Source organism: Emys orbicularis, chromosome 6 (assembly GCF_028017835.1).
Source record: "Emys orbicularis isolate rEmyOrb1 chromosome 6, rEmyOrb1.hap1, whole genome shotgun sequence".
Taxonomy (NCBI): Eukaryota; Metazoa; Chordata; order Testudines; family Emydidae; genus Emys; species Emys orbicularis.
The window spans coordinates 112,986,961-113,007,005 of NC_088688.1; the positions used below are offsets into that span (position 1 = coordinate 112,986,961).

At 42.5% G+C, this 20,045-nt stretch overlaps 1 protein-coding gene across 1 annotated transcript; it reads right to left on the reverse strand.

Moving 5' to 3' along the window:
• Window positions 1-421: 421 nt before the first annotated feature.
• Window positions 422-4,447, reverse strand: LOC135880070 (cyclin-dependent kinase 4 inhibitor B-like). Its single transcript, XM_065406174.1, has 2 exons — window positions 4,041-4,447; window positions 422-1,273 (listed from the first exon to the last, which is right to left on the reverse strand). The coding sequence occupies exons 1-2, from the start codon at window positions 4,167-4,169 to the stop codon at window positions 992-994; spliced, it is 411 nt and encodes a 136-aa protein (XP_065262246.1). The 5' UTR covers window positions 4,170-4,447; the 3' UTR covers window positions 422-991.
• Between the last annotated feature and the right edge of the window lie 15,598 nt (window positions 4,448-20,045).

Genomic DNA, 20,045 nt, shown 5'->3' on the forward strand with positions numbered 1-20,045 from the left:
CTCACACTGCCCGGGTCCTGGCCACGGGTCTGGGGGACTCTGCATTTTAATTTAATTTTAAATTAAGCTTCTTAAACATTTTAAAAACCTTATTTACTTTACATACAACAATAGTTTAGTTATATATTATAGACTTATAGAAAGAGACCTTCTAAAAACGTTAACAAGTATTACTGGCACACGAAACCTTAAATCAGAGTGAATAAATGAAGACTCGGCACACCACTTCTGAAAGGTTGCCGACCCCTGCCCTAGGAATATAAAATTCTTAGACCCTCTCAGGTTTCTATGTTTGAAAAGACGTCTAGCTTCTTTCCTATCCGCATCTTTTGGAAAATCCAGGCACTGGGAAGCATCTATTCGTATTCCAGGTCTGGGAAGGAAAACTGCAACCCAAGAAATACACAAAGATTTGGCTTCTGTCAGACTAGTAATAGTTTATTAATTTAAGTGGTATATTTACCTTCATGGTTTCCTTTACAGTGGTAGTGTTTGAACGTTTATTTTTATTTTTTTTCAAGTATAAGCTAATATACATATTTGTGCAAAGTAAAAATCTAAAACAAAAACAAAAACAAAGATCGTGTTTGCTTTTAGAGCATTTGAGAACATTTCCAAGTGGCATATTTACAATATATTATTCCTCTTTATTATACTTCATACATTTAAGAAAAAAAGCCGGACAATAAGTTATGTTCTAGGAGGAAATATTATAACATCAATTAATGTGGACTCTTCTGTAAATGTGGGGAGGGTACAGCATTGGATTAAAGATGAACAAAATTGGGTGCAACCTAATGAGTGGTGGCCACAGCCTCCCCTGCTGCCACCCTCTGATTTCCAGCCTACTGTGTCAGGGTAACAAGGCGGCTCCTAGCTGTCCTGGGGGATGGTACCCGGCTGCTGTAGACGAACCTGGTGCCTGCAGTTCAGTGCTTTGTGTGGCTGAGCAGGGCAGAGCCCCGCAGGGAGCTGGCCACCCGCCCGGGCCCTATGCCTGGGGCGGAGCGGCATTCCTTGCAGGCTGGGCTCGGAGGTAGCTGACCACTTGCTGATGCCCGCTCTCTACAGCTAGGTCAATGGGGAGGCGGCCCGATTTGTCCCGCAGATCCAACCGAGCCCCGCCTCGGTGCAGCGCCACAAGGGTGTCCAGGAAACCGTCTCGCGCCGCATCGTGCACTGGGAGGGAGCCGGTGCGCGGGTCCGGGCGGTTGGGATCCGCTCCTCTCTGCAGCAGCAGCTCCGCCACTTGGGTGTTTCCCATCATCATGACCTAGAGGAGAGGGGCAGAAGCCGTCAGTCACTGACTCCGTGTTTGGCCAACTCTTTAGACGGGCAAGACTCCCACTGGTGGCCAAGCCTGGGTAGGGACTGAACTGCAGGATTGGATTCTCTGTAACTAATGCCAAAGGGTTAACTATTGTGATTTTCAGTCTGAGCCTGATCCAACTACCATTACAGTCAATGGGAATCGGGTCAGGCCTGTACCTACAACAGGGCATCTGGAAGATAGGTTAATAAAATGTTGATCAGAGTCAATCGCCTCCTAGGCTCCAAAGGCGTCGAATACCACAAAGGCTGCAAGACCAGGAGAAACGGTAAGCTGTTTGAAATGGCCAGAAAATCAAGTCTTAGGTGTGTCCCCCCCCCCAGGTATGTAAATGTGTATATTATTTCATGTATGTATTAAAACATCAGTGTGCATACAGGCGCGCACATTCGTGATATACTGTAAATAATCCCCTCTTACGCACAATGTATTTGGGGAAAACGCTTTCAGCTTGTGAGCACATCTACAGAGAAATGCTACCGACCATTTATCTGCATAAACGTGAACCCCGGTTTTAGGAAAGTCTGACATTTTACTAAAACGGAGGGTTCTTAGGTGGACCCAAAGGGCGGGATCCCGCAGTCCTTACTCTGGCAGAATTCCCGTTAAGGCGAACAGAAATGTTACCTGAGTAAGAAGCTGCTCATTATGAAAATACAAAATTCAAACTTGAAATTCATTTATAAACACACGCACAAGAATAACAACAATAAAAGCAAAAACTACCTCCAAGCTGCTTTTTTGAATGGTAGGTATAATATAGATTTAAATCTTTCCCTCTGTATAAAAATATTGAATTTCAATTTAAAAATAATTAACTTTGCTTTAGTTTATGGCACTTCCAACTCCCGCACCCCACCCCTGCGCTTAAAATAGCAGATCATTCACTAGCACTTATACAGCTGTTATGCTTTCTGCCGGTACGACTTTACGAAAACAATGATTCGCCTGTGTCTATGTGTTTCTTTTTAAGGGATTTAAAATACAGTTTTAACTTAGTCAAATGGCCATGAAGACACTAAAATTTCTATTTACCTTATAACCATACTAGAAAGCTCGCTGCTTTTAAAGTTAGTTTTTTTATGTTGAAATCTAAATACTGAAAGATACTTCACAAAAGTGCAGCAAATTAAATGATGCAGCACAATTTCTACTGAAGGGATATTATCAAATGCATAAATTACTCCTTTTCAGTAAAATGTTGATGTTGTAATACAAATTGTCATTGCCGGTCTTACACAATAGCTTTTCAGGTAATTCCAATTTTGTTTTATGCGAGAATATACATAAACGTTTGCTAAATACATAAATAACTGAACCTAAGTAGAAATCAAGATTTAGAATGTACTTTACTTTCTAGTACTCCTGCAGGAGATTAAAGTTTTTAATGTCTGTACTTCACTATATATGACATAAATAACTCACTCTAATGCATACCCTTTTTTCCCCTCCATGATCTAGTGTTTCTACTCGTATATAGTTTAGTTAATGTATTCGGTCTCGGACGAAAATATTATATCACTACTTCCTGTAGTAGATTTAAAATGAAAGGGCACCCTTTCCGAAAATGATATTTAGGCACAGATATAGCAATTATTGAAATTCGAGAATTTAAAGCACTTGGTGGGTTTGAGTCATCATGTCACAATTACAGTTACAGATAAAAACAATAGGTTGTTAAAACTAAAACTGCTTTCAAAGGAGGTCGTGTTTTTAATAGACTTTCGGTTTTCTCGTTAAGTGAGATGAACTAGTTTTCTTCGATCATTTCATAACTGTGGCTTTGGTGCCTACTCCTTCGGACTGTCCTCCCTCATGTAGATCACCCCCAAAGAACTAAATGGGGGCTTTGTCTGAGTAGGGGGTGCAGGATCGGGCCCTGAAAATTACCAAGAAATACTAGAGGATAAATATTAAATCGGGCATATATTTATATCTTTATCTATAACTAGCCAACCGAAGCATGTCCTTTTAGAATGTTAATAATGTCTGATGTTTATCTGAGGAGTCAAATTTAGTGTTTTATGACTTTAAATACTTTGTTTCTTATAGATATTTCTGCGGCCACCGAGATGGTGTACCGCCATTTCAGCATTTTGTTAATCTTGTGAAAAAATGTCTAGCGTTTGTATGCACTGGGGATAGAATTTCCCATTCCGCTTCGCCTTTGGATTTTATGGGCTATCATTGATATTTATAGTGTCAACTTTACGTTCTCGGCGGAAGGGGTGATTTTTGGCACATGTATGAGAAACAACACTCCCTGCGTAAAAGCAGTCACAAAATGCGACACACGCTAACAAAAACAGGTTTAATTTTTTTTAATCGCCTGCAAGAATGATTGAGTGCATGGCGAATAAATAGCGAAAAGAACCATCAGGGAAGGGGATCGGCTGACTTTCGGAAGGACTACATTGATGTGTCGTTTTGCCACCCCCACGCTATGAGCAGTCAGCCCGGGGTGAAAGTAACAACCGACGCTCCCCGCACTTTGGAGCTGCTGTGTGTGATGATAGCTGTAGAATGCCTGCGAGGCTTTTAGAGAGCCCGAGTCTACGAGGCGCTGCCTTCACTAAAACCAGAGCGTGCTAAGTGCTCAGCACCTGCAGTCCTGGAGTCTTTTTGGTTCCCCCTCTTTGTACCACCACCTCCCACCGGGTCCTGAGGCTCCTGCCTGGCTCCCCGCGAACCCTCTCGCTGGTCCCTGTACCTGGATCGGCGTCCTGTCGTAGGAATTGACTGCATTGGGGTCCGCCCTCTGGTCCAGCAGCTCCCTCACCTTCTCCAAATTCCCTAAGGCAGCGGCGCTGGCCATGTCGTTGGCCCCGGGCTGGCCCATGCCTCTTCCTCGCTGCTGGATCTCACATCAATTAGCACCAGTGTCCGGGGCCCCCGTCTTGCGCTTCCCCCTTTCGGCAAAGTCTCGGGGCTGGAGCTCTCCGGGGCTGCTCCAGCTCGCACCGCTCTCCTAAGCCATCAGACCGCGGCGCGGCTGCCGGTGCAGCTCCGCTCGTCGCCTCTCCTCCGAGAACCCCGAGGGGCAGCGGCGCTTCCTGGGGTGGCTGCAGCTCCAGCGGTGCCCACCACCGGGCAGGCGGGTCTGAACAGCTCCCCGGGCTTTCTCCCGCGTCGCCCTCCTCTTTCTTCCCCGGCCCAGGTTCAGCACCGCCGCGGCGCCGAGCGAGAGGTGAGTGCCGGCTGCAGGGACACCGCCTCTGCGGCTCCGCTGGAGAAGCTCAGGACTTGTTTTCTTCGTACAGCTGGTGCACCTCCCCGCCCCGCGCCTGTCCCCTCCCCTGCCCAGCCGCCCGGTACGTGTTCTGACTTGCCCAGCCGCTGATGTCACGCACCCAGGCGAACAGCGGCCAGCCATGGAACAGCTGGGGAGCGCGGTGTGTGAGAGCCCGTCCCGGGGGCGCATGCGCTCCTGGCTTCCGACCGACGTTCTATAGAACGTTCGCAGCCAAAGATTCTGGGGCAGGAACCTTCCCGTCTCCCCCCCTCCTCTCCCCCCACGCACACCCTCCCCGCTCTTGCAGAGTCAGCGGAGGACTTGCGGCTTGGGCCGTTGCTGGATGGTGCTTCCAGTGCCATGGAGCGAGGGATGGGGGGTAGGGCGGCCCTGCTCGGCAGTAATCTTGTCCGCCTTCAGCACAGGCGGCTCCTTTCCTGGGCTGCGGCCTAATCTCGCCTGACAGCCCCACGCGCAGGAGGGAGGGGTGGAAAAACAACCCAACAAAACCCAGCTCCTCCAGAGCCTTCAGTCAGCCTTGGGGAATAGCCAATGAAGAGCGAGGCTGTTGCTGACGGGCAGAGTGACCTTGAACAAGTCACCTCCTCGGTTTGTGCCTCAGTTGCCTCATCTATAAAGTAGGGCCAGTAATTCCGCAGCCTCACAGGGGACGTGAAACTCAGTCCACTGATGGCTGCAAAGTGTTTTGAAAGCCTCAGATGAAAGGTACTACAGATATGCAAAAAATATTAATCCTGCTTGGCGCCAGGATAATCTGGGTGGCCCCGTGGCTAGGGCATTAGATTGGGACTGTGGAGATCTAGGTTCTCTTCCCAACTCTTCCACCGACCTGTTGTGTTACCTTGGGAAAGCCATTTCATCGAACTGTGCCTCAGTTTCCCTTCCCAATCTAAGCTTATTCTACTCGAGTTTTTATACTACCCCTTGTCACCTTTCAGAAATTGTCACTTCACCGCTTTGTGCCTCAGTTTCCCCATCTGTAAAATGTGGTTAATAAGGCTGATCTCCTTTGTAAAGCAATTTGAGATTTACTGATTTAAAAATTGCTATAAAAGAGCAAGGTATTATGATTGTTTAATAGTCATATGTGTTTCTTTCTTTTCTTTACTCACCTCTCACCTGTCTAGTTTGCAAGCTTTCTAAGGCAGTTTGTCTCTTAGTATGTGTTTGTATAACGTGCCTAAGGCAAAGGGATTCCAGTATTGGTTGGGACCTCTAGGTACAACTAATAGAAATAATGTCTCCACCTCCCCTTCCAAATCATCCATTTTTAAAAACCAGACTTAAAGACTTTGTACATTACAGGTGGGTGTTGGAGAATATGCAGGTTTCACTTTCATGTGTCAAGATGTTTGCACAATTCTTGTTTTCCTTGCCTCTGCCAATAAAACGTATAGTACCTTGGCAAAACCAGCATGCTTATCAATTGAGGGTGATAAAGATAAAGTGAATTCAGATAAATAGAATGAAATATGGTGAGGTAGATGGGTGTTGTCATGAAAAAGTTGAACAAGGCTTGTGATCCCTTTTCTGGAATCCCACAGTACTTGTCGCAGGAAGAAATTTTCTTTTCTTCAAGAGTTTTATTTTTAAAAGTTCAGCGAGATACAAACAAATTATGGGTTGGCATGTGGCAGCTGGGAATGTTGCTGTATATATTTAAAAATATAAATGTTAGTAGATTAAAGAAAAATATATAGTGTGGTATTTGGAAAGCTCGACCATGAAAGCAAATATTTTTGCATGTTGATTTCTGCAGAAAAATACTGAAAGAGGAGAGAGAGGAGGCGGCGGAAGCGACAGTGATAGTGTTGGGGGAGAAACAGATTAGAATTTAGCTCTGGCTACCAGCGCATTCATCACATGGATTAGCAACCAGGCACGCATTCCTCGGTGGGAACTGCGGCAGGGATCTTTGGGGGAGCCACTAGCACCAAGGACAGCTCTCCTGCTGGCAGCTGTTCAATGTGGTTTTGCAACCCAATCCCTCTCCCGGGTGGGACACCAAAAGGTAACTGGGGGGCTTTAGCCCCCAAACCATGTAGCTGGATCCCTCACTCTTAAAGCTGGTCTTGTCTGTCCTCTCCCTTTCATGGTCATTGGAGAAAATTCAATGAGTCCATTACTCTCTGTGAACCTCACTTTCCACTCTAAGGAGTAAATGAGACTTTTATGTGACAGTGGAAAAGCTACATTTAATCATGTCATTATACTAACCATGTTGTGGGGTTGCAGGGATGCTGACAGATGGGAAGGTTAAGAGATCAGATGGGTGGTAAAATGTTAAAAAAGAGAAAATACCAATTTGGGCCTAGGGCCTATAATTTCCATGGCCCTGGGCATTCACCCCAGTTCCTCTTCACCTTTAGAATGAAAGGTTTTGAGGAGAAAAAAAAATACAAAACTCCTTGTTGAACCTACAAAAACAACATATTGCTCTACCCCAGAGCTTCATCATTCTTCCAGTTTTCACTAACACTTTAAGCCTTTACCTTAAGTAAGTAAAAAGAAAAAAATATTTATTTGTATTACAGATTTACCGCTATATCCTTAGGGCCCCATTGTGCTAGGTGCTGTACAAACATATAGTGGAAATAAACTTTAAAAGCCAGATTGTGCCCTCAGCTGTGTACCCATATAGGAACATATTGAACGTAAGAACTCCCTGATACCTGTGCATGGGCCACTTGGACATGCACACCTTTCTAAGATCATTCTTTCATGGAATTTGAATGCTACCATTATCTTGTTCAGTGCTTTGACTGTTGTTACGTTGTCCAGTTATGGTTGTCCAAAACAGCATGAAATCACCTATTAACTTGAAATAAATAAAACAGTGGAATAATAACTTAATTATTTTTTCTCCCTGTCCCTTTATAAAGGAACATCCACATTATCAGGAAACATTTTAAGTTCTACATTATTACCAATAGATGGTCCCAGCAATTTCTGCCAGTTACCATGTGATAGGGCTAATTCTGCTAATTCTCAGTAAAATACAGAGTAGTATTTTACTTTGCAAGTAGTCTCATTGACTTGAGTGGGAGAACTTGCAGGATAAAATACTACTCAGTGTGAATAAAGGGGCAAACTGGGTCCTTTAGGGAATTATTTTTCAATTGGTTCTTTATCTAACAGAACCTCTATATAAATTTCATTGCATGTTGTTCTTTTTCATGCTCTTGGTATCCCATTCAACATTTGTTTTTTATGGTGTCAGCTATTTAAGTGATGGGCACCTTAAAAATAACTATGATACATATATGTCAGAACTGTCTATTGAAGAAAGAGCACCTTCTTCTTTTTAGGGAATTAAGTCACACAGTAACTTGTCACATAGACCTTAGTTTAATGGAAAAAAATATTAAGGAAAGACATTGTCTTAATACTTAGAAATGCTACGAAGTAATGTTAACAGTAGCAGGAGTGAATATTAAAATAATCGAATAAATCTGCTAGATATAGAGAACAACTAACTAAACTATTATTGTACATCATGGGCCTGATTCTCATTTACGTTCAGGCCCCTTTTCACCGCTCTGGCAGTGTAAAGGGGCCTTCACATGGTTGTGACTGTTGGAGCACTGTAAAGGAAGGTCTTAATGTAGATGAGCATCAGGCCCCATATCTGTTGGGCCCATCTTCTCCTTTTAAACTAGATGCTTCAACAGGAAGTTATAATCAATAAGAAGACATATTGCAGATTGTGTGGTAAAAAGATGGGCTCTTTTACTCGTTTAGTTCAAGGACTGTTGCTCCTAAGCTCTGTGGTTCATACAGACACTCAAAAATAGCATTCTGTTTTCTGCCGCTTCCAAAGAGGGTTATTATGTGACGTACACCTTAAGAAGAAACAATTTACAGACATACAGCAAAATGCAAAAGTAAAAGGTGTTCTCTAATTTTTCAAAAAGTTAAAAAACCAAACTAGAAAAAGAATAACAGCATAAAATACTTAAAGATGCAGCCTAAATAAAATCACACATGTTTATTCTTAGAAAGGAACAAACACCACAAAAAACATGGCCTAAAATTTGAAGTTTCAGCTGAAACCTACTGTTCCACAGAGTTTAAGTCTCTGTGTTTTTCTTCTGGTTGAATATGCTGTTGGTTTGAATGACAGAGGGTATATCCAATCATTGGTGTTTAATGTTCTCACCCAGTTCACAGCAATTACTTCCGGTTTCAAAGTTAATCGTGTGAGAGTGAATTAGCAACATCACCACCACCAACTAAAAACAGTAATTTCTGATTATGCTATTCCTTTCACACATATTGCCACAAGTGTATAGTGCAGACACATCAATCAATATACACATCATAGAGAGAAACAGTAATACAAACCAATCCCACAGCAACCAGACAAATACTGTAAGATCTGAAATAATTTAACTTCTACAATCAAATGAAAAAAAAGACAAGTTTCAAGAAGATAATTTAGCACCTGCAATGCGTGTTCAATAGAATATTACTCAAAAGCAGTTTATTATTCGTAGCAGAATCATACTAATAGCAAGATGTCATTTATCATGAGTGTGACAGAGAAATCCATGCTCATTATCATGATTTCTATTTCACAGTGAGTAGAAAACAACATAATGCCGTAACATTCAATTAATATGTATTAAAGAGACGAGTACATCCCAAACCCTTTCAATAAATGATAATGATGTTGATACAGAGCAGGCTTAAAACATCAGCTCCTACTATGTTTGATGATGAGCATGAAAATTAAAATTGTCAAGTGTCTACTCTCTCAAAATAAAAAAGAAATAAAGATACATCAGCTCCTACTGGAGGGGGCAAGATATCTCCCTCAAAAAGGTTGGACCTGTATAGGGATAACAAGAATAGTCAGAGATGCACTAGTAAGGATTAAAAAACCAAACAGTTTTGAAAGGGATATAAACCCTCATGCTTCTGGGCATAAAACAGATGCTAATTAATGTGAGCTAAGAAAATGGAAGCTGAGATCCTTGTGTGTGATAAGCAGGAACTGGGATTTTAAGAAAAATGCCAAATATCACAACAACACAATGCTGCTACTGGCTGTTTCCAAAATGTGTTAAATGTCACTCTTCCTACATTATGTCAGTCTGAGGGGGCATGCACTGTCTGCTTCTGTTTGTAAGGGAGCTACCTGGTGCTCCTCTCGTATTCATCTGCCAGTGTCAGCTGGACTTGACATCTATAGCAGGTTCTGAATTTGGAAGAGCAGTTCTCTAAGCTCCATTACAAGTCAGTCCTCCTCCTGGAGTTTCTGCTGTTTGCATTGACAGTCAAGGCTGTTGCCAGGTAGAAAAGAGCTGTACATCAGGGGATGATTAATCACAGTAATCCTGTTTGTCACAGCTTGCTCTCCTTCCAACCTAAATCCCATAGTGGGTTTTGCTTGGAGTATGTTGTCTGTTCTTTTTACTTATTCTACTCTCTCTTTCTCTGGAAAAAGGAAAGAGGGAAGATGGGGGTCTAAATGCTGCTGTTGATTGGCAAATTTTGATTCCTGTTTCCTGATTGGTACCATAACACTGATATTCAAGGCTGTTGGAGTGTAGGGGAGAAGGGAAGAATATGACACACTGGATTACTGGTGAGTAAACTTTCTTTTTCATGGTCCAAAATAGATATATGAACAGACAGTGGAAGAGCTTAAGGATAAGGCCATAAAGTGCCTGTTTTTGCCTGGAAGTACAAGCAGAAACTGAAACTACATTAGCCATGGCCATTGTGTAATGGTGTTTATATAACTATGGAAATTAAAGGCTAAATTAACAGTTAATTAACAGACATTGTTAACTGTGCGCACATGCAAGACCTTGCATTACTTACTAACTTTATGGGCATTTGCCTTAGCTGCATGTGTAAATGGGCTACCTGTGGGCACAATTACCTATTTTGCACATGCCTGTGTAATTAAGGAGGCTTGTTGAAAATTTGGCCCCAACTATGGTTCCTGTGTCAGAGGCTGAATTAATATTCTTTAAATTGTTGAGCTAAACCTTCTCCCAGTAGAGTTTAATGGGCTACAGCAGGAAATATAGGCAACATTCAGAAAGGGGCATTCATACAAATAATCAGTGCCTTTCATGTGTCAGATAGCTGTAAAACAGGCATAGTGTTTCTCAAACTGTGGACAACAGATTGCCTCCCTCTAACCTACCCTAACCTGCTACTCCTAGGGTCTCAAAATATTTAATTATGGTGAGAACCAAGAAGGTCTTCATGGCCCATAGGAGGTCCAGTGAGATGATCTTTCTCTTCCATGTGGTTTTTGGGATGGAGATTTTGGTGAACCACTGTATTAGGAATGACCTTTATAATTTGTTGTATAATCACTTTCCAGTGACAGGAAAGCCTTCAAATCCCAAGGTTTAGTTAACTCCAGAAGAGGAGATGGATTCAGAACTTGGAACAAGAACAAGTTCTCCAGTTTGAAAAGTCTCGTTGCTGTCTTTTCTGAATTAATGCTCTGTTTGTTTTCATGACATTTGTGGGCAGAGTGGTCTGGAAGAATAAATGCAAGAGTGGGAGTCATGAGCTTTTTGAATCCTGGCCCTGCTAATGATTTGCTGCGTGGCCTTGGGAAAGTCACTTTGTCTTTCTGCCTCACTTTCCCCATGTGAAAAGTGCTAATAATATTACCCCTCTACTTCCCAGAGCTATTGGGGATGACTAATTAGCTAATCTATGAAGAGTTTTGTGCATGTATGGTCCTACCTAAACGTGGATTTTTGTGCTTGTGGTTTCCAAGTTTGCATTTCTAGACCATTGGAACGTTCTAAAGCAGTTGGATGAACCAGATTGCGCTCAATCTGGGTAGCCAAATGATACTCCATATTTGTCAACTGCAGAGTAATTTCTGTAGCCACCAGACATGTCACTGTCTTCAAATTTTCTCATCTGAAAAGACTTACTCCTAAGAACAGGTCTCTTAGTTAGTGTAGTATCCATTCTACCCACATATATACTGGTAATGGCATTGTAATACTCTTCCATTTAGATTATAATGAATGGGTCAAAGTGTATTGGGTATTCAACCATATGGTGATTGATTACTTCTGATAAACAAGTTGTTGTAGTGTAATTGCAGAGCTGTGTTTTATTCAACCAAACTCCAAAAGGCTATTGACTTTCTAACTATAGGTTAGATGTGCGTACAGAACTACTGTGAACCTTTAGACCCATTTTATATTCCAATGTAACTGTTATAATTAATAAAATTATGTAGGAGGAAAAAGACATTTCCTAATGGTACTGGATCCAATCGTGTTTACATGAGTAAGAACTACTCCTATGACTAAAATGAACAAAGTTTAAAACTTTATCCCCACACTTCAAAAACATTGGGAGTGGAATCTTGGCACCATTGAACTTAATGGGAGTTTAGCCTGCCAATCCACCAGTATCATGGGTTAATCACATTGTGTCTAGTTCTTCAGTCCTTGTTCAGGCAAATTTTTAATTGACTACAAAAAGAGCATTACACAAAGAAGTGAGTACCCCTAGATTTTGCCCTAGCACATTGGGCTACTCAGAGCCGTCCTTAGGATTTATGGGGCCCTACGCAGCATTATTAAACTGGTGCCCCTATGCTCCACTGAAGGCGGTCCCCAGCCAGCGCTGCTGACCCCAGTGTGTTGAGGGGGCACAGCCACCATCCCCGGACCCCCACAACCCCCCCACATTGCTGACACACACCGAGCTTCGTACACAGCAGATGCTGTGGCAGTGGCTCAAGGCAGGCTTTGTGCTGTCACATGGGGGCTGCATCTTGCCAGAGCCAATGGCCCTCCTGCAGCCCCTGGCCACTCCTGGCTCACCACGAGCATTTTGACAGGAAGTACCAAGTAGTAATAACAACAACAATAATATGTGTGTGTGTGTGCGTGACAGAGTGTGCATGTGTGTGTGAGAGAGCGAGCGAGCCAGTGTGTGTGAGAGAGCCAGTGTATGTGTGTGTGACTGTGTGTCGGGGGACTGTGTGATAGTGTGTGTTGGGGGACTGTGTGATAGTGTGTGTGTGTGTGTGTGAGACAATCTGTATTGGGGGACTGTGATTCGTGAGAGGCAGAGTATATATGGCTGTGAGAACCTGTGTGTGTGTGTGTGTGTGTGTGTGTGTGTTAGGGAAGTATGAGAGACTGTCACTTTAAGTCCCCCCCCCCACTCGGCTTGGCTCCCCCCCCCCGCGCTGACTCACGTGGAAGTTTCCCACTTCCTGTCCTGGCCCCGGCCCGGCCCTGAGCGGTGCAGGCAGGCAGGGTCCAGGGGGTGACTCCACTCCAGGTGGTGGTGGGCCAGGCTGCCATGCCACCAGTGACCAGCCGCACCACTCTGGGCTCCCCGGGCCTGGGGCGGCAGAGCCAGAGGCTGAAGCCCTCAGCTGGCCGGCTGAGGAGGGAGGGGGCGGGGAGAAGCCCGCCGGCCCAGCGCGGGGGAGGGGCTGGAGAAGAGAGGATTCCAGCTGTGGCCAGCGAGGGGAATGGTGCCCCAAATTTTCAGGTGCCCTACGCAGCCGTGTATGCTGCATAAGCCTAAAGATGGCCCTGGGGCTACTGGCTGAGGAGAAGAGTCAGGAGCCCGCTACACTTTTGAGTACCCCCAGTGTCAGTCGGGAATCCAAGACTTTTTGAAAAGTTGTCCTGAAAAGGATATGATTAGATTAGGTTTGTGCCCTTTATTGCTTCTTGATGATGATTTGTGGGAAGGAGGAAAGCACCAGAATTCCCCCCGCCCCACCGCCCCGCTTATTAATTGCTTTGGAAATCAATAATCAGGAATGTCAAATCTTGTGTTCCATGACTTTCTGGAGGAGTCCTTGAGGATTTTAGGAGATGTAGCTTGTGAGTTGAGGTATTGTCAAACCCAAGTGTTGAAAAATCATGAATTAGGCCTCAAAATCATGGGATTGGCTTAACTCATCACATTTAAAACCACCAATAACTTTGGGGGTCCTTAATTTGTCTTCTGGTATTTGTAGCCATTAGGGTTCATGTTTTCAAGCTTTTCTCTATAACCAGGAGGGCTAGAAACATATTTTAAACATAAAAGCTGAGATTCTTATGTAATCAGATTGATCCAGGAGCTGGAGATTTAAGGAAAACACACTGTTAAGTGAGATGGTGGCATGTGTGTGGGCAATGTTTAAACTTTAACAAAGACATCCTTTCTCCCATGTATTCACTGGCCATTGGAGTTCAATAAATGTTAGTAAAAGACCAAAGTTTTAAACAGTCTGACTAGAACTCCCTACCCCTTCCAATTGCTGAACTTAAGTTCTTTGCCCCTTGACAAGACATAATTTTACTAGTTTTCCAAATGCCATAGAGCCTTCCTAGGTAGACAAGACATGAATTTGTAACTTTTGTTAAGCACTTTTTTGTGGGGTGGGGGAGAGATGCAACACCCTTCAGGCTGCTTTTTCGGTATTGTAAAGGAGTAAAAAAGGCATGAACTCAATCTTTTTCTATTCGTTCTTCACTTGTAAAGCTTCTTTGGTGTAGCTGAAAGGCAGAAATAGGGAGGAGTATGGCTGAAGGAACTTGGCAGAGGCCTGAGTTGTCAGCCAAAAGCCAGAGAATAGGAAGGCCTGGGTGTAGGGTTCTCTGCTATAGAAGAGTAGGAGTTGCTGCGTGTGGAGGTTTAGTTTCAGTTCTGCATGCAGCCCAGTCAGTGAGTATCTGAGTTTGACCTTTGAACCATTCACTAGTTTTGATCCTGCTTATTCAAGGACTGCTTGTTTAAAATGTATGTGCTGCTGTTCACCTTGAACTGGAGACAGGACGATTGTCTCTGGTTTGTTTCTTCTTTGCTGTGCTCCAAAAATGCACAATACCCACAAGCCTTCCAAGAGCACTAAATTCCATTACAAGTGCAACTCTGGCAACATAGGTGAAAAAATGTTGCCTGTTTTTACGGTTTGTGAATTGTCCGTGAACAGATCACATTTTCCACAAGTTTTTGTTTGTTCAAAATCCTTCAAGTGTTTTATGCCAACATAAAGCCTATGGATTGCTCCTACTGTTCACAGGGAGAGTTGCTTAATATAGTCAATAGTCTATGCTATGAGTATTCAATATTTGCAATTCAAAATGGCATTTTGAACTGCAAACATGTGGTGTTTGCAGTTCAGAATGACATGTTTCTGTTCCCTGATTGGATGAGATCAGTCAAGAGTTTGAGCCTGAAATTAGCTTTCCATGAATATTCTGCAGTATTCACTTACAATGCACTGTTTTGACAAAACCTACTTGCTAGTAATCTTGTTCCCTAAAATAGTTACATTGCCAGCACTGGTGAAGTAAATTAATTTAAAAATATTGAATTAATATTATATGTGCAGGATTTACTCAGTTCTGCGCTCAGCCAAGTATTGCATTATTGCAGTATCTTCATTATAGGAATAGCTGTGTTGGGTGACCCAGCCCCTGTACAGCAGTACTCACGTGTTCAAAACATAATTTAATCCTACAGTGGATGGGGCTGAACTTTACCTGTGTCCCTGACTCCTGCTTGGTGATCAAGACCAAAGCCTTAGCACAGTTCTGGGACACCGTTCAAACATAGTGTACAGTCTCCGTTGCAAGACAGTTGTGTGTTTTAATGGTGTCAAGGGACCATTGTGTTGTAGGCAGGTCCCCCGAACATGGCTGTTTCTAGAGGCCAGAGCAGCCTGAAATAAATCAAACCTAACCATGCAATAATATGTGGTTTAATATACAAACAGACATTTTAACTCTGAGTTTGTACCAATGTGAAACTTAATATATGTCAGAATAAATACAAATAAATGAGTTGCACAATATAAATAATACAACAAAATTACAATAACCATACAATTAGTCAACCACACAATAGAAAAAGATGAGACACCAGACTACTCTGGTAATTGTTTCATGTTGCCAGTTATGGTTGTGACGGGTTGAATCACAGAAACCCATTTGGGAACTGCCAACTGATGTGCCAAGACTACTTCTGCCCCTGCTTTTCCTGCCAGCTTCGGACTCCAGCACCCTGTTTTGTTGAGCCAGACACGCCAGTCTGCTCCAACATGGACCCAGGGTCTGAACACATGCCCCAAAGCTGCAGGCTTAGTTGAAAGCAACTTGAGAGAAGTGTTCCTGTCTTTAACACTCAGATACCCAACTTCCAATGGGGTCTAAACCCCAAATAAATCCATTTTACCGTGCTTATACAGGGTAAACTCATAAAATGTGTGCCCTCTATAACACTGATAGATATGCACAGCTGTTTGCCCCCCCCAGGCATTAATGCGTACTCTGGGTTAATTTAATAAGTAAAAAGTGATTTTATTAAATACAGAAAGTAGGATATAAGTGGTTCCAAGTAGTAACAGACAGAACAAAGTGAATTACCAAGTAAAATAAAATAGAACATGCAAGTCTATGTCTAAGAAAACTGAATACAGATAAAACCTCACCAGTTCCAGTAAGCTTCCTTTTACAGACTAGTCTCCTTCTAGTCTGGGTCCAGCAATCACTCACACCCCCTGTAGTTACTGTCCTTTGTTCCAGTCTCTTTCAGGTATCCTTGGGGGTGGAGAGGCTATCTCTTTAGCCAGCTGAAGACAAAATGGAGGGGTCTCCCACGGGTTTAAGTAGACTTTCTCTTGTGGGTGGAGACCCCCTCCTCTCTCCTATGCAAAGTCCAGCTCCAAGATGGAGTTTTGGAGTCACATGGGCAAGTCACATGTCCATGCATGACTGAATTTCTTACCAGCCAAGCCACATTCCTGGGAAAGCTCCGATGTGGATTGGCGTCTTCGAGTTCATTGTTGGCTTAAGTGGTTCTTGATTGGGCAATTAATTTGCACATTCCTTTCTCAAGAATCTGACCAAATGCTTTATTAAGGCTACTTAGAAATCACGCAAGTATACAGCCAATATTCCTAACTTCAAGTACAAAAAGGATACACGCATACAGATAGGAGGAATGTATTCAGTAGGTCATAACCTTTACATAGATATGTTACATGGCATATGTAGCATAAAACATATTCCAGTTATATCATATATACATTCATAAGCATATTCCCATGAAGCCTTATGGGATATACTGTCACAATGGTCTCTGCTATAGCAGCATGTGTTGTAATGCCATCGTAGATAACCAAGATTAGGGTGGGCCAGTACTTCAGTGGTCCTTGGAGGTCTCCCATTCAAGTACTGCAGGAAAAGGTGTTGGTGAGTCAAGAGATGACACTCTTCCTCTCTGTGTCAGAAGTGAACCAGTTTCCCAAGACAGTATTAAAAGTACGGTGATGCTGGAGGAGCTATCTACTGGATGATATGCGAAACAAGCTGCTTAAGATTATTGGAAATCTCATGTCACTTTTTATGTGAGCAGTGTTGTTGTGCTGGCCACATTCTAACTCAGCTAGCTATATTGGGTTTCGTTAAATTTCCCTGCCCTTTCAATTGAATACAATATTTTTAATCATTTCCTGTCATAAATTGTTTTGGAGTGTTGCTATGCACTGTTAAACTCACAGTGTTCTGTCCCACAGCTGGCGGCATTCTACATTAAATTAGTGAGTGACGAGATCCTTTTTTATCCCTTACCACAAGACTTACTATATTAATGATTATAAAGTGCTTTGAAATCTCTGGAGCTACAGAATGTGAAGTATTATCATGATTATTCCAAATGAATTAAAAAAGTTAAGTCCCTTAAATCAAGCTTCGATTTTAATAAAAATTGACAATTGCTGCATTGCTCAGTACAGCTACCAAACTGTGTGTAGTCATACACTGATTTAGTGCATCTGTCTGATCATGGCTCCCTCTAGTGACTGGTCCCAACAACTATAAAACCTACTATTTCACAGCCAAGGAGCTCTCCTATAGATTGGTGTTGAGTAGTGAAGGTCCTAGGTTTGTTCCCATTAATAACTGTGTGTGTTTCTGTAGCCACAATCTGGTACACGTGCTCAGGAAAGGTTTTTATCTACAGTGATGTGCCAGCAATATTGAAGACTAAGATCTTTATTTTCCCCTGCATCAGACTGTTCACTGTGTTTTCATTTTGTAATAACCATTGACTCCCAGTCAGGCAGGAAGAAGGCAGAATCATAACATCTTTTCTACATAGACCTAGCTATGTACTCCACAGGCAGGGAATTGTGGGGGTTGCTGCCTCCAGGATGCTGCTGCTGGCTGGTGTTGTGACCTTCAAGCAACTGGATATAGTTGTCCAAGGGAGGTTTCAGATTTCTAAGGCACAATAGAGAGGTGTATGGTTTCCTCCAGTTGTTATGACAATCATAACATTTTCTGTCCCCTTGGAAAAATGGACAATGTTTCTAACTAGCACCATCCTACTTAGTTTTCAAAAACAAACTTAGAAAGGCCAGGAAATGGTGAGTTACAGTCAGAAATTTTAAAACAAGAAATCTTGGAATACATGGATAACCACAGAGAGTTATCCCATATAACCTTAACTTTGCCCCTGTATCCCTACTGCTCACTGCAGCTCCCATGTAAGGCATACATCTTGGACAGGTGTTACTGTATCACAGCTACTGGACATCATGAAGCCGTGTATTATTATTTAATATTAACAGGTTGGGCCCCCTTGTGCTAGGCACTGTACAGACCCATAACATAGGGAGATAGGGACCTCTTACACTAAGTTTGGTAGTTTGCCTATACTCGCCTCCATCCTATCCTGAGATCTTTAACAGCTTCCATGCTAATGACAAGAATAAAAGTTGTGAACTAAGTCCAGAAATACACAGCAATGAACAGTGTGACTAAGAAAAGGTTAAAATGTTTAACATGGCTGCTGTGAGGCAGGAGTATTGGAAAGGTGGGATGTGTAATGGATGGAGCTGGGTAAATAACTGACTTCTTGGTTTGGTGGCAGTTCTGAAAAATTGAAAAACATTTAGGTTCTGGTCAACCTGAATCTTTTAAAATTTGTGGTGAATTAAAAAAAATAATCCATTTTGGATCCATTACAGAGGCAGAACTCAAAGCTGGATCTCCCACATCCTAGGTGAGTGCTCTAACCACTGGGCTAAGGTTATGAGAGAAGAAGGGAGTGGTACAGCAGAACCACCATCATTCCCTCCACCTCCACTGCCTCCGGCCATTTTGTGAATGGCCAAAACTATGTGTGTCAAATAGTTTTGGGTCGACCAACACTGTATTTTTCCTCATACAAACTATTCATCTGAAAAGTTTTTGCCCAGCTCTCGTGATGAATCCATCTTTTCTGTGGATCATAAATGCAAGTGATGAGATGCAAGTGTCTTGTGCACAGAGGCTGAATTGAAGGGGTTGAATTAACCCGTGACTGTGCAGGTTTCAGAGATGTAGTAGGTAAATTTTGCATGAATTACCATGTTCAGTATGCTCTGCATAGCAGAATATGTGACTCCTAGTGTCAATGCTGATGTTTGGTGTGGATACATAAGATCTCTAATCCTGCTAGAGAGTGGGCAGAGTTAAGGGTTTCTAGGGTACCACAACTGTTGTTCTTATGTTTTAAGGTTTCTTTTAAAAAAAGTCACATCATACCCTAATCGCTTACTGACTTTGTCAAGTAACTTTCTGAAGACTTCATGTGTTTTTAAAAGTTTGCTCTGGGGATTGATGACCTTCACTCTTTTAACAGGGCCTTATCTGGGACTAAAACTGCAATGTCCTGCTGTGTTCCTCACATTATTCTGGGAAAACAGAGCCAACAAATACAACTACACGTTGGTTGAAATAAATTCTTGGCCTGTTTTATTTCTATTGCAAATTCTTTGTACAGAATCTGCAAATTGTAAGCTCAACAACAGAAGTCTTGCAGTGGCTTTCAGATGGCGTCTACATTTTAAGAGGAGTGAGTGCACCACCTAGAGGAGATAATGGTACTTTTTTTTGCTGACTGTTACAATACTTTCCATTTGGTGCAGTAGGTTTAGTGAAAGTTAACACATGGCACAATGGACCATTGAGAAGTTGTTGATTTACTTTGTGCCTGCTGGCCTTTCTGGTGAATACAAAGTATGTAAGAATCCTGTCCAGGGCACACAAAAAACTCTGAATAAATTTGAACACTGGTGATTAGAGCAAAAAAGAATCCAGACATCCTGACCTTCAGTCTGTTCACCAGCTGTGGGACCTTGGAAGACTTGGTAAAACTGTCAATGCTGAGAAGCTGAGTTTACTAAGGTTTTTACAGTGCTTGGATATCCTTGGAAAGGGGCTCTAAGTGCAAAGTGTTTTGTTTTATTATTCATCTGATAACATAGATAGCTTCTCTGTTTGCATACAGCATAGTTCCTTCTCTGTGTTAATGGTTCTGACATTTAACAGGATTGTCTACTTTATGTTGCTTGAAAAGAAAGATCATCTTTGCAAACATGGATTTCGTCCTTCCCTTTAACTATTCCTGCCTAGGGTTTTATTTTATTTTTTTTACAATTACTCTTTCAATTTTTGTATGAGATAA

Excerpts from the sequence above, each read along its gene's own strand:
- LOC135880070 (XM_065406174.1), bottom strand. The coding sequence starts at position 4,169 with ATGGGCCAGCCCGGGGCCAACGACATGGCCAGCGCCGCTGCCTTAGGG. Across the intron at positions 1,274-4,040 it reads ACGACAGGACGCCGATCCAG|GTCATGATGATGGGAAACAC; the intron begins GTACAGGGACCA and ends CCTCTCCTCTAG.